Genomic DNA, 15219 nt, shown 5'->3' on the forward strand with positions numbered 1-15219 from the left:
CTAAACTGTCCCCCAGATTGTTTCCCTGACCTTAATTACTATACACCAATACCATAAATTAACCATGTGTGCAAGTGATGATGACTTATCATATTCTGCCTCCGTATCTTGATGCTAAGAGAAACATCAGAAGGGAGATATTTCAAAATAGCATGCTCAAATTTGAAATGAAATCAATGCCAGCACTGCCTTGCTGTGGATCGTACATGTGTATTATGAATAAATATGTAGTAGTTCAAAATGTCAAACTGTTTTCCTTTGGCAATCTCAAATATGTTTCGTGCGTTACATGTATACTTAATGCCACCAAATTTGTCCATTTCTGCATTAAAGCACTGGACCGCAACACTGGACCTCAAGAGTTATATATTAGTCATGATTTTCCCAAATTATAGTCAGAACCAAAAATCATCCCTGACACTCTCTAAATGCATTTCCACACAGGTGGTCAGTCTTTTACTTTGTACTTCCCTCTGACTTTGATCAAATCAAAAGTGACCACCCAGGCTTCCATCCCTTTCACATGACAAATGATGCACATGTCCCGGCTGTAATGAGAAAGAACCACTCATTATGTTTAATTCAATAATATATGATTTGCAGGTCAGGGAAATTGAAACTGAAATTACTTTTTTTGAAGTGACAAATGTGTTTGAGTGAAACCGCCTCCTCTCCAACGGTTTCCCATGGTGCACATGGATTCTCACTCACCCATGAAGCCTTTGCCTTCTGTTACTGGATGTTCTTTTGTCAGCTGGAAAACCAAACACACATATAAATATGATTTCATATTTTCCAGCTTGAGGCACATTTTCGGACTTGGAAAGGATATTTGATTTGTTCAAAATCATAAAAGCACATTTCATGATACTGCTTTTCAAATGCAGGTTGGTCTCTGGATGACTCATCTCCTCAAATCTAGGTGCCATTACTTAGCGACTGTTTTGTTGTTGTTGTTGTTGTTGTTGTTGTGCAGGTCACAGATTTGAAGACAACCCCGGGGTGAGACGCCACTTGGTGAAGAAGTCGTCCCGCTGTCAAATGGCCCGGACCAGCAACAGCTCCACACCGCTGTCCAGCCTGAAGAAGAAGAAGAGAGCTGCAGAAAAGAAAACTCATGAGGTGCGCAGCAAACTAATTAATACCTCAATGTGCAGCAACACACAATTAACTTTAGTTACCTTTGTTAAATACAACTCTATAATTATTAGGGATGTGATATGTGTGATCTGTTTACACATCTTTCAGACAGTGAGCAACATTAAACATGTAAAAAATAAATAAAAAGGAAAGACTTCGATTTCTGTTATTGCTTAGTTAACATTAACAGCTGCTAGCAAGTTGTAACCTCCGGGATGAAGCCGACAGTGATAAACCTGCAGTTCCTCCAACGACCATTTGAGGCTTGCACAAAAAATGAGAGTCAATCCTCATAGACTCTCATGTGAAAATGCCCTCATGACAGCAGAAATAAACAGGATGTTACATTTAGGGTGTGTCAGATGACTGAGTGTATATTAATCTCATTTTATTTTTATTTGTTCCAAACATGGACATTTTTAATTCATACATTACTGACAAAATGATATTAAAATGATTATAATTTACACATCCCATGCATGGGAAGGAGCAGGATGAAGAAAACGTATGCGCCACAGACTCGCGTGGTCCCAGGTCTTGGCTTCACACACCTCTTTGACCTCTTTTGGATTAGCTGGGTGTCAGGGTTAGCAAAGTCAGGCACTGACAAGATGGCAATCGCAGATCAGCCCACTATTAGCTTCAAAAACCATTAAGTGACATCACAGAGCCTTAGCTTCATTGACAGGAGCCGTCTCCAGTGGTGGAAAACAGCACCCATGTTAACTCTAGGTAGCACGCTGCACAGTGTCCCAATACTTAGGCCTACTGATAGCAACTCACTGTATCTTCCAATCTGCTTATTATAGCCTGTTGTATTATAAAGGAAATTATGGCTAAAGGTCTTTAACATTGCTTTAGCGTTCATTTGGGGTCAGGTCTCTGTCTGCAGAACAGATTTAAGCTCAATATTCACTCACCATATAGCTAATGCTAGCTTGGTATTTACCAAACACTGAGGGAAAGAATCTGGCTCTTAAGCTTTTACTGGTTAGCGACTATGTCTGGCAGCTATCTGGTGCTAAGCAGGTACTGAACGGTGGGTTTATTGGTGTTTTGTTTACGCCCGCACTGCTGCTGGAGACAAGGTTGACACGAGCAGAGACACTGAACCTAAGAAAGCACAGTGAAATGGCGTCCCCCTAAGTCCAAAACAATGATCTGATCTATGCTGAAGCTCCCTGTAGAGCTGAAGAGCTGGGTGATAATTCAGCATGTTATTCACCACAAATGGCCCCTCTCGCGTTACACATACAGTAGTGATTTGATTCGGTGTTAAACATAATCTCCAAAGCTCTTGGAGTTAAGTCTGAACTTAAGCACATTCCTCTTCAGTGACTTAATGTCGAGCCACCAGACCAGAAGAAGCTATAAAATCGCTCCTAATGTTTCACCTCCGTTTGACTGCACAAATGGCACAAAAACACAAATCATATCACAGTCTTTTTTTTTTTGCTGCTGCTATGAAATAATGTCTTTGTTGAAATGAAACAGAATGTCCCTCCAAACCATGCGGTTATCCTACGCTACGTCAGGCCTCATAAACATGCGTTCATAAAGAGCTCCGCTGGCCGCTGCCGCCGCCGCGCCCCCCCCCCCCCCGCTGAGATAACGACGTCATTTAGCGACTTTTAGCGACTTTTACGACAGCCAATAGCGACTTTGCTTACTGAGGAGTTGGCAACACTGCATGCGTTTGTTGGAGCTGGATTAGCTGTCACTGAGTATTATCATTGTTTTCTCCTATAGGTATAATATGTTTTAGATTGAAAAGAGAATGAAAGAGAAAAAAGGAAAACAAACTCCAATGACAGAACTGGGGGGGGGGGGATTTTAACAACGCTCAGATGAAAACATCTATATCTATCAATTAGCTTAGCAGCAGCAGCAGGGGGGTTTGGAGCCAATCCCATCTGACATGGGGTGGAACAGGGAACACCCTAGCTAGGTCACAAAAAGTGACAACAACATATGAAATGAAATTTTTTGTTTTAAAATTGTGTTTTTGCGCCCTGCTTCACCTTCAGCTGTTTGTGGAGCTGAACGAGCTGATTGTGGAGAAGGACCATGAGATGCGTTGGAAGGAGCGAGCTCGCTGGATCAAGTTTGAAGAGGACGTGGAGGAGGAGACGGACCGCTGGGGCAAACCTCACGTGGCCTCGCTCTCATTTCGCAGCTTGCTGGAACTCCGTCGCACCATCACACACGGTAAAAAAAACCTCCTATGTGCACAGATCAATAAGGATCATCATTTATCAGTCTTATGTTTCAGTCATCTCCAGGTGCAGCTGATGTAAAATCCACTAGAATAAACAAGACGAGCAAGAAGCAAAACTTCTCTTAGCTGAACAAATCCAGCTTGACAACAGTGTTTTTTTTTTTGCTTTCTCAAATACAAACATGACCTGATTAGATTCTCCCAGGGAATCTGAAATACTTTTTTTAAGATAAACCAGTCTCAGCAGACCAGATTTCCAACCTTTCTCTTCCTTTACCTCCCTCCTCTAGGTGCCATACTTCTGGACCTGGAGCAGAACTCTCTGCCCGGCATCGCTCATCTGGTGGTGGAGACGATGATCATCTCGGACCAGATCAGAGCCGAGGACAGACCCAGTGTTCTGCGGGCTCTGCTTCTCAAACACAGGTCAGTGACCAGTTACAGGATGTCAAAGGTGACGTTCTCTCCTCCAAGAGAATATTCTTTCCCCTGAACCCCAGGAGAACGTAGAGGATTTAAAAGCCAAATCAAAAATATTTTGACAGGAACAGGTGGAAACCGCATTTTGTGCACAAGAGGGTCAGAATTTATAAAAAACGAGCCCCTGTTACTCTTGATTTACGATATTACAACTGGAACCAAATATTTCTCAATAACTGCTGTCATTTAAATGTGAGTTAAATTTAATGAATCCTGGGTGATGTCCATATTATCTGGGGGGTAGGAGGCTCATGTTTTTACTGTGTGACTATATTGTCGTATTTCATGGATCAGGTATGAGTGATGTTGCAGCTGAACAGCAGTTAAAGGTTTTATTTTTCCCATTCCATGGTACAGTGTACAGCAAGGAAGCAGTGGAAGGGGGATATAACTTGGCAACAGAGCTGTCTGCAAAATAAAATAAAATAAATATATATATATATACGTATATATACAATAGCTCTGGAAAAAATAAAGAGAACACTCCAAAATGTTCTTAATAAATCGGCTTCTCTACATGTATGGCAGCAATCGATTCCAGTGTCTATTGAACTCCAACACAAGCACACCTCAACTCTGCTTAGCTGATCACCTGAACCAAATCATATTTAATGGGGAAGAAAGATTATAAATAAAAAAAATAAAAAAAACACTGCTGCGATTAAAAACTGGGATTATTCCACCCATTTTGATTTCTAAACTCTTCCTAAGTTTAAAAAGTAGTCTTGTGTTGTTTTAAAATGAATATGAACTTGTTTTCTTTGCATTACACAAGGTCTGAAAACACCAGAATGTTCTTGTTATTTTGACCTGTTGCCATTTTCTGCAAATAAATGCTCTAAAGGACTATATTTTTATTTCCAATTTGGGAGAAATTTTGTCAGTAGGTTATAGAATGAAACAAAAGTGTTCATTTTAAACACATAGCTATGAATAGTTAAACGGAGGAACTGATCATTTTGAAGTGGTCTCTTAATTTTTTCCAGAGCTGTATGTTGAAATGAAACAGAATGTCCCTCCAAACCATGCATCCACAAAGTTTAAGCACAATTTATGTGCAGAATTACATTTTATTGAGTAATAGCACTACAACAACATGTTTTCTGCTCTTTGTGAAAATCTTGTCTTATGGTAGAAACATCAGTTTTAATTTCTGATAATATAATTTCAGTTTAATACAACTCCATCCATTCATATGACATAATGAAAAGTTGTGTGAACAGATTGTAAGTTTTAATTTGATCTAAGCCTAAACAACCCTCCTGCTTGCAGTTGAGGTTGTGGGGCCTGTTACCATGGCAGCATCCACCATATCTGTGAGACGGAAAAAGCTAGGATAAATCCCATTTTTCTGACTTTATGTGACAGATCCTGAATGAATATTATCATATAATATTTAGTTGTTTTTTTTTAAATCCATGTACAGACCACAGAGCTGTCATTGCGTAGCAGTGTGGGGGCAGCTGTGTTTACATGTTGATCATGGATTTTAAGTATGGCAGCATCAGGAATCGAATCCCAGCAGACTTCCTCCTTCTCATTAATCTTTATTCTGTAGTGAAGGTTGTTTTAAAAAGCCAAACTCAAGGGAACTGAGCCGGGAATTTCCAAAAAAGTGACATTTAACAAGAGTTGGCTCATCATCTGGTGTACTTCCCCCGGGCTGACTAAATTACAAATGTCAAGACTGTACTGTAGCTGCACCGGGTCTTAAAGCCCAGAGACCTTCAGATTTAAAGTTCACCACTGCTTTGTGTGAGCTGTCCCGGCCCTTTGATCTCTGTCTTTGTTGAAATCTGTGCCTTCCCTGGGTCCTGCTCTCCTTCAGACCTAAGTCTGTGTGATCACAAAGACTGGATGTCTCTGTCTGATGCTCATTACTGAGGCTGAAACAGACACTGTTGAAAGCTTAAGAAAAAAAATACATAAGAACTTTCAGGCATGAAAACAGAGATGCTACTTTTTATAACTCCAGGCAAATAACATTATGTGTGTGAATTATTTGCTTTGAGACCCAGATAATGGAAGACTAAAAATCAAGTTGACCTCTTATCACCTTTTGTGTTGGTGTTAGCAGATTCTCTCCGACTGGGCCCAGTTAGCCGAGGCTGATTATATCATTGGAAATGTTTGGGTGTAATGTCGTTAACCTTCCTCTTGTGTTCGGGTCACCAGTGACCCGCTTTCAGGTTTTAAATGCATAAAAGTACCACATAAATTTGTTTATAGCATCAAAGCTTTTTGACTTTGTCAGAAACCTCTATTGTTTTAACAAAATAAAAATAAATAAATGAAAAAAAAGCACAAAATTCTAAAATGTTCTGGTTCAAATTATGAAATTTGTGGTGTTAGGGTCAATTTTGATCCGGTTATAACAATACGAACAATAATTAGAGTTTAAACTGAAATCATAAGTGCAAAGAAGCCTAACAACATAACCAAGAGATGTGAAACGATACATAAATGAATGATAAATAATTGTTTTTACATTGTTTTACAGGTGATTTAAGACTCGGGTCAAAACTGACCCTAACACAAGAGATGGTAGCAGAAAGCTGACAAGAGGAAGATTAAATTGAGGACAAGGGGTATACTGATAAAAAAGACACCAAACATCTTAAAACCAATATTTTCATGGATAAGGAAACCTAACAATGTAGCTAACAGCTAACAGCTGATTTAAAACACAGGTCAAAACTGACACCAAAGCTGGTAGCAGAAAGCTAACAAAAGACGAAGGTGAAGTATACAGTATGTTACTTGATTTGGAGAGGGTGTAGACCACAACCTCAGAGACACAAATCCTCTTCAACTGATCGTGTCTAAGAACTGAAAAAAAGCCAGCGGGAGCAGTTACATCAGATCCTGTTGACTGCTATCTATACCTCGGATAAACAGCATGTGGACGCACAACATGTGACATGTCATCTGCTGGCTATTTCCAGCATCTCTGTGATGGTTCCCGTCCCGATGATCATTGATTGGCACTTGTATTGACACACCAGCTAAACTGGCCAAACGCACGGCCAATGGAACAGTGCACTACACATAGAGCAGTATGGATTTCTCTGAGTTACATAATGAAAAAAAAAAAAAAAAGAGTTCACTAAGTGTCGGCTGTCATACTGAATTACCAGAGGAGAGAAGCCATGCCTGTCAAAAAAATGCAATGAATCATGCTCGCTCATTCTCCTGTCAATGTTTTGTTTCACTTTAGGGATCATTTAAAATGTGAAGTACAACCAGGCTATAGCAGCATCGCTCTAGAGAGTCACTGGAGCTGTTGATTTACTTCATCAGCTGTTGCAGTTTGTTCATGTTGTCGTGGAGTTACAAATATGTTGTGATTTATTCTTTTTCTGAGAACTTGATAGCCGTTTGACCTGCAGTAGATTTCATCAGTGAGCTGGCACTATATTTATTCAGCCACAGAACTCCTGTATTGCTACACACAGGTGCACCCATCTGCTCAAACAGCTGAAACAACATAGGTGTGTCAGAGTAATGACACTCTGCCGTAATGCAGTATCTGCATTTTTTTTCATTTTTTTTGACCAATCAAAAGTGTGGCATATTCTCTTCAATCTGGTAGAATTTGATATTGGTACTGCTAGAATTCCCAGAGTTATTGGGCTGTTTATTTTGCTGTCCATCCAAAAAAAGCACTGAGAAACCAAGCCAAAGTGCAGTGTCTGCACCAAAACCAAGGCAAAAGTGCAGTATCTGCAATAAATCTGTCAAAATTGGTCACAAAATATGCCATAAAACGGTCAAAATTGGTCAGAAAGACAAACTACTAAATACATTTAATTCAGTCCACCTTTATCTAATCGATTATACTGTAGACTTGGTAGTTATTCACAATTTGATGCTTAAATCTGACAATGAAAAACAGAAAAAGCTGTTTTTCTCAGTTTGGCATTTTTACAGATACTGCACTTTGCCTTTGTAGGACAGTTAGTCCTTACCAATGCTTTGTATCATGCATCCACAAAGGAACAAAAAAGGTCATAAGCTGTTTTTTTCTTTTTTTTCCTTCCTGGCTTCGACCTTACTATACCCCCTCTAGTGCTATATATATATATATATCACACATATGACAAGCCGTGTGTCCTACATTTGAGCAGTAGATTGATTTTGTATACATACTCACAAAGTGAAACAACAGATGCACACAAGATAAAGTGTCCAGCTTCCCAGCAGCAGGCCACCACACATCTATTCCATTTTTTTCACAGCCTTTCCACATAAATCGCCAGTTCACTGGCTGCATCCACAAGTGGGGGGGGGAGAAAGAAAAAAACACTCTGTCATTAGAGTCATCACCAGTCTGAGATATCAGATTTATTAAGTGGAAAGAAACACAGTGAGGTGCTGCTTAAGATTCAGCTCATCGCACACTCACACCAGTTTTTAAAGATCCTCTGGAAACGTCTCGGACGCGATTCGCTCCAGCGTCACACCTCGTTCTTTTGTCGCGCTCTGCATGTCGCGTTCGATCTGGGCGCCGTCTTATTGGACCTGGTGGGCCAAATGAACGAGGTGATGTCAGTACGGTGATATATTGAAACTTGGCTCGTGTGACACATTAAAATACTTGAGAAAAGGGAAAGCACGCTCACTCTGACATGTTTAAAATGTGCTGATAGTAATGCTGCACAGATTAGTCTTAATTTTACTGATGCTTTAATGAAAATATCACATTTGGAAAAGTGGCAGCGTCAACTCGGATTTTCTCAAAACAGCTTTCTAATTAGCCTGACCTAAAAAAATAAAGGGGGGTGGGGGGGTTTGGTTTGGAAGGATTTTGCTAATGACTTTTGTACATTTATGAGCGAGCGTTCCTGCTGCATGAAGTAAAGCTCCTCAACGTGCCAAATGAAAAAGGTGGATTATGTGAACAAGAATCACAGCTGTGCTCGGCTTTTGTACAATCCAAACCACCCTGCAGTTCTCACAAAGGGAAAAAAAAAAGTTCTGAATTATTCATTTTTTTCTAACTCAAAACAGCACCACAGTTGTTTGAATACAATCATAATGATCATTATCCTCAAACTAGAAGGAGAAAAGGTGGATATATCTGAATACAATATTCAGATATAATAATAATAATAATCTATAGAATAATCTATATTACAACTGAGCCAAATTGGGGGGAAAGCTCCATTCCCTCATGAAGCCTGTCAGTGCACCTCAAGTTATGAAGCCTTTATCAGATACTGACAGTATCCTAAATTGATAAGTCAATGAACTAAAGTGATATTGTTGCAGAGGCATCGTTCTATCATACTGACTTGGTTGATTTTCATTTGTTTTATCTGTTTCTTCCACATGAAGTGAAAATTCTTCTCAGGCCTTATCAGAAACATAGGAAACAGAAACATCTGCCCAGAACTGTTTTAGGCACTCAAACAGGAAGGGGCTTAAGAAATTGATTGATTGATTGGTTCCCTGCTTTGGTCCAGACTGCAATATATCATCACAATCCGGCTATTGAAAGGATTTCCATGCTGCTTCATGCAATCTTAACATGACTGACTTTTCATTTCAAGGCATTACTGTAACTGATGAACATTTTCAGTTGTTTAGTGAAAAAATCTCAGCGTGTCCAAGATTGAATGGCATCGAACATGGTTCAGACATTTACAGTAACAGGTGTCTCCTAACACTTTAATAACTTTATTGACATTTTTAGTGCTACCACTTGACATTGGCAGAAAATGAAATACTTGAATAATTACCCCATACACATGTTCATGTACCCCTCGGGATGAACTGAAATCTCATACCTTGTAAAGTTCCCATAATTTCACATGTTCCAGGTGTTTTTGTGAAGTGTTGAACCATAAGGAGATATATTAGTGATTTTATGAAACAAAAACAGGCTCAGTATACTGTAGTTTTATATCGTTTCTCTCTGGGGCTCTAGTAACAACAACATGTCTGATCGCCTGTTTTCTTTTTCTGTCTTGTAGCTGCAAGCTGAGTGAAAAGGTGGCACATAGAGTTCTGTTGTAAATTAAGTTAAAGGGGAAAGAGAATAAGGGTTGGATGGTAGGTCCAGGGCACGGCTGCAGTCGGTGTTATGACATCACAAAGTTACAGCCCTGCAGACCACTTGTTACAGGCTGTGCGTATTTTTCTGTGGACTGAGCGTTTTGATACATTCACAGTATTGATACAGAACCTTTAAAACATTTAACTTCAGCTGTCATCATGAAAATTATTTTAATTAGTTAATTAATTAGTTTGCTACATAAACTATCGACCTTATGACATTCCTATCAGCCTACTTTCGCTTGCTAATTTTCTAATTGCTTAACATTGATTAACCTTCCTCTTGTGTTAGGGTCACCAGTGAAACATTTTTAGGTTTTCAATGCTTAAAAGTACCATATAAATATGTCTATTGCCTCAAGGCTTTTTGACTTTGCCAGGAACCTCTAGCTATTTAACAAAATAAAACAAAAACTAAAGAAATCACAAAATTCTAAAATGCTCTGGTTAAAACAATGACATTTGTGGTGTTAACGATAAGAACAATAATTAGAGTTAAAACTGAAATCATAAGTGCAAACCCAACCATTTCATTGATAAGGAAGCCAAACAACATAACCAAGAGATGAGGAACAAATAGGATGATAAATAATTGTTTTTAGTGTGTTTTATAGCTGATCTAAACTCGGGTCAAAACCGACCCTAACACAAGAGATGGAAGCAGAAAGCTGACAAGAGGAAGGTTTTGTGTATACTGACAAAATAGGCCCAGGGGCCCACACAAAAGGCTAACAATGTAACCAAGAGAAGAAAAACAAATTGGATGAAAAAATGTAATGTAAATGTAATAATTTTACAGCTTATTTAAAACACTGGTCAAAACTGACCCTAACACCATAGATGGTAGCAGAAAGCTAATAACACAAGATGAAGGTTAAAAAAAAACAAAAAACAGAAATGTTAATATTATTTACATCATTAGCATTTAGCTGAAGCATGTCACTTACAAAGTTGCTAGCAAGGCTGTGGACTCATTCTGTTTTCTTTCTTCTTTGTTCCACAGTCATCCAAGTGATTTAAAACATCGTTTCCACCGCCACCACTCATCGAGCAGTCTCCATGGCAGCTTCAATCACAACCACGTCCATGACACCAGTCTGCCACTAGTATCTGAGGAGCATGATGAACACCAGGATAACAAAGGGGCAGTGTACGACCCCAAACAAGATGTCTTTGTCAGCCTTTTTGTAAGTTCTGTTTTTGTTTTTTTTCTCATGTATCTTCAGTGTCTTATGTCACTCCGAGCGCTAGGCGACACCCATCTGAGAGATATGATGTATAGGTGATGACAGACTGAGATGTAGTTAAAACACTGCAGGCTGACAGCACAGTGAACACAATTTTAACCAAAGCCAAAGTAAGTGATTAACTCGTTTTGACAAGAACCCACTCGGATAATTGAACTCAGCTATCTAAATGGAAACAGATAAAAGCGGCGCTAAGCTGTCTTGTTCTGCTTTATGGTTTGCATTAAGTTCTAAGAGTCAGCAGTAAGCATCCAGATATAAACATGATTACACTAAAGTCCCAATGTGAGGCCTGTGGCTCTCGCATTGTTCTTTGAAAGACCCCTCCATGAGGTCAGAAGTCGCGTAGGTGGTTCTTGAAGTCAGAGAGAGCGAGCCTCGGCGGGCCACATGTGTTGAATTATGTTTTTTAGTGCGCTTACAGGTGTTTCCAGTTAATACTTCTTGATGCATTAACTGTGAAACCTTAATGTTCCCCGTGGCTTAAAAAGTTGGGAAAATTTAAAACAGCCTATCAAAAGAATTCTCCTCAGACATAAAGAACCGGTTGTGCAGTTGTGTGGTTTCAAATGAATCGCATTAGTGAAGCATTGTTCATACATGTGTCGCTATCCCCGCTATAATTCCCACATTATTGGTCCCATGTTAAATGATGGTGTCACATCAGTTTGGCTGGAGGAATAATGTCGATAATCTTTGTACTGGTCTCTCTCCAAGAAATCTCTCCACCCTCTGCCTCCTGAGAGTCATCCAGCTGCAGCACGGTCCATGAAACTGCTCGCCAAGATTCCCAAAGATGCTGAAGCTGTCATCGTTTTAGTTGGTAAGCTCTGGGAGTTTTGACAAAGTAGATTAGTTAGAGGAATTATGTTTTTTTTTACAAGTGCTAAGAGATGAATCTGGCTATTGTAAAATCTCCATTAGTTTGGACCACGAGAAATAACATGAGAATATTGCCATTATAGTGTCATACTACCTCTTTGTATTCTGATCAGCGTTCACCTTCGCTAACAGTGTAGCTGCTAAACTGTGCACATCGCCCCCATCCTGCATGCGCTCCCTGCACTGGTTCCCCCGTGGCTTTCAGGTACCAATTCAAGGTCCTGGTAATCACACTCAGTGCCTTGCATTGGGTAGCCCCCATGTACATTTCCGACCTTCTCCAGCCCCTGTGCCACCAGCCGGTCCCTGAGGTCCTCCGACCAGGGGCTCCTGGTTGTAACCCGTACTAGACTCCAAACAGAAGGCGATCATGCCTTTCAAACTGTGGCCCCTACACTGCAAAAACAGCCCTACCAGAAAGCAAAATATTCTTATATCCAATCAAATTTTCTTGTATTAAGCAAAAAAAATCTGCCAATGGGGTAAGCTTTTTTTTGCTTGGCAAGATTTCTTAAAATAAGCACAAAGTTCTTGGCTCTGAAAGACTGAGACTTAAAACTAGACAGAAAATCTTAAATTAATCCAAGTTCTTCTAAAACAAGCAATGAAAAACCACTAATATAAGATTAAGTTACTTAAAATTAGAATTTCAGTTTCTTGACTAAATTAAATTTAAGAAATGACACCTTAATCTGGGATTGATAATGAACATTATAATGAACATTATGTCTTATTTTAACTGTGTTAAAATAAGACATAATGTTTTCTTAAAACAGCATAACAAATATAAGTTAGATTACAAGCAATCAGCTATTTTAATATATTTACTGTTGATTTGATTTCCTACTGTTGCTCATATACATACTTGTATGTTTTTTGGTTTTGTTTTACAATGTCTGCACTTTGCTTCCTGCTGCCTTGTTGTCCTTTGTCTTATTCATTCACTGTGAAGCACTTTGTGACTCCATGCTGTGAAAGGTGCTATATAGAAATAAAGAATTACTTACTTACTTGATGTAGCCCTAATTGGAAACTACCACTGCAACATGATTTATTCCTGTTGTGAAGGTTGCGATTAGAGATTACAGATGGGATGTGCTGAAGTGCAGTCAGATTCTGTTCCTAATGTGGAGCTCCCTAATAATCATTTTTTCTTTTCCTGCCAGGCTCTGTTGAGTTTCTGGAGCAGCCGGCCATGGCCTTTGTCAGGCTGAACGAGGCTGTGCTCCTGGAGTCGGTTCTTGAGGTTCCAGTCCCGGTTCGATTTCTTTTCGTCCTGATTGGTCCCAGTCAGTCCAGTTTTGACTATCATGAGATTGGACGTTCCTTCGCCACACTCATGTCTGACAAGGTAGACACATTTTCCTGATTTCAGTCAGCTGGTGTTGTTGTGAATAACATTAACTGGCCCATTGCCATAATCCCTATAGTTTTAGGAGTAGGTTCCTTACATTTAATTGTCGGTGCAATCTATTTTTAGAACGGCGGAGCAGAGTCGCAAGCTGCTCAGAGCTACACTATGGCTCATAGGAGATAATAACGGAACATTACGAGACAGAGTTGTTTTTCAAGGCAAATACAGAGACTTCTTTCAGAAAAACTGCTCCCGACGGGAACGTACATCAGCGGTTTTGCATGAATTTACCTCAAAAACAACTCCATAAGACTGTAGGGATTATGGCAATGGGCCAATTTGCCAAAATGTTGAACTATCCCTTTAAACATTGTGAAAAGAGGAAATATAAGAAAAAATATTGTAAAATCAATTGGGTTTTTTTTCCAGAAATTTTTTCAAGGCAAATGTACAACAGTATATCTACAGTAGTAGATAATATGCATTTAATTTATTTCTGCTGCTAACATCCAGTTATATAATTTTGTAGAACTTCCACGAGGTGGCCTACTTTGCTGACGACAGACAGGACCTCCTGAACGGTATCAATGAGTTCTTGGACTGCAGTATTGTCATCCCACCCTCGGACGTAGCAGGGAAAGACCTCCTGAAGACAGTGGCTGACTTCCAGAAGCAGATGCTGCGCAAGAGGAAGGAACGAGAGCTCAAAAAGCACCAGTCCACAGTTGGACTGGTGCTGGACAACAAAGGTGCTGCTCAGTCAAGTCTCTAAAGAGCCTTTTAGACACCACATCTCCAATTAGAGCTCAAAACAGGCACTTCTGATTCAAAGAATCAACACTAATGCTATAATGCACTAAACACACATTGTTTTTCATTTTGTAATGTTATAGCACTTCTGTACCTTTATTAGATTTACCAGTGACACCATCAGTAAACACAGGACCAGTGGTAATTGTTGTAAATCAATTATTTTTCCAGGTTCTCACATAGGATAAATTGATGCTTTAATTAATCTACGACACCTTTTTTTGTGAATTAATACACATTTGGTGCTCTTGCAAGAATCAAGTGTGTCAGTTGAGCTTATTTCAATTTCAATTTCAATTTATTTAGGATAGCCCCTTGAGATGGAGCATCTCGTTTTCGAGGGGGTCCCACATACAAAATAACATATAGACATCTTTGTAATGTAAGACATACATTACAGTGATACACAACAGAAACAAAACACACTGTTACTGATAGAAAAAGAGGGGATGGACTTTAAAATGGAAGGTAGATTGTTCCAATCAGATGGAGCTTTGTACTTGAATGACCTGCAACCTATTTCTTTATAGATTTTAGGAACCGTGAAAAATGGATTAGCCATATGTCTAAGAGGATGTAGATGTATATTGGAACAGGAACCGTTTTAAGTATGGTGGAACATTTGAATGAATACATTTAAAAATTGTATTGTAATATCATGCCCTACAAAGGCAAAGTGCAGTATCTGCATTTTTTCTTTTTCTTTTTTTTTGACCAATCAAAAGTGTGGCAGATTCTCTTCAATCTGATATAATTTGATATTGGTACTGCTAATATTTCCAGAGTTATTGGGCTTTTTATTTTGTTGTTCATCCAAAAAAGCACTGTGAAACCAAGGCAAAGTGCAGTATCTGCAAAGAGTAATGCTCCCCCTACATTCTATAATTTACTGTTAAAAGTAAAACCAAGGCAAAGTGGTACATCTGTAGCTAATACCAAGCCAAAGTGCAGTATCTGCACCAAAACCAAGGCAAAAATGCAGTAGCCTATCTGCCATAAAACTGTCAAAATTGGTCAGAAACCAGACAATG

At 39.3% G+C, this 15219-nt stretch overlaps 1 protein-coding gene across 3 annotated transcripts in view; it reads left to right on the plus strand.

Annotated features, from left to right (window-relative positions):
- The window catches only part of slc4a3 (solute carrier family 4 member 3), a 101205-nt gene that overhangs the window by 77092 nt on the left and 8894 nt on the right, over positions 1-15219 (plus strand). For all 3 annotated transcript variants that reach the window (XM_085766381.1, XM_085766379.1, XM_085766382.1), the window contains 7 exons: positions 977-1122; positions 3168-3348; positions 3649-3784; positions 10899-11082; positions 11860-11965; positions 13191-13375; positions 13908-14127. In XM_085766381.1, coding sequence (XP_085622507.1) covers positions 977-1122; positions 3168-3348; positions 3649-3784; positions 10899-11082; positions 11860-11965; positions 13191-13375; positions 13908-14127 — 1158 coding nt within the window. The remainder of the gene's footprint in view (positions 1-976; positions 1123-3167; positions 3349-3648; positions 3785-10898; positions 11083-11859; positions 11966-13190; positions 13376-13907; positions 14128-15219) is intronic.

This window comes from Trachurus japonicus, chromosome 21 (assembly GCF_045865225.1).
Source record: "Trachurus japonicus isolate A0001 chromosome 21, Traja_1.0".
Lineage (NCBI taxonomy): Eukaryota > Metazoa > Chordata > Actinopteri > Carangiformes > Carangidae > Trachurus > Trachurus japonicus.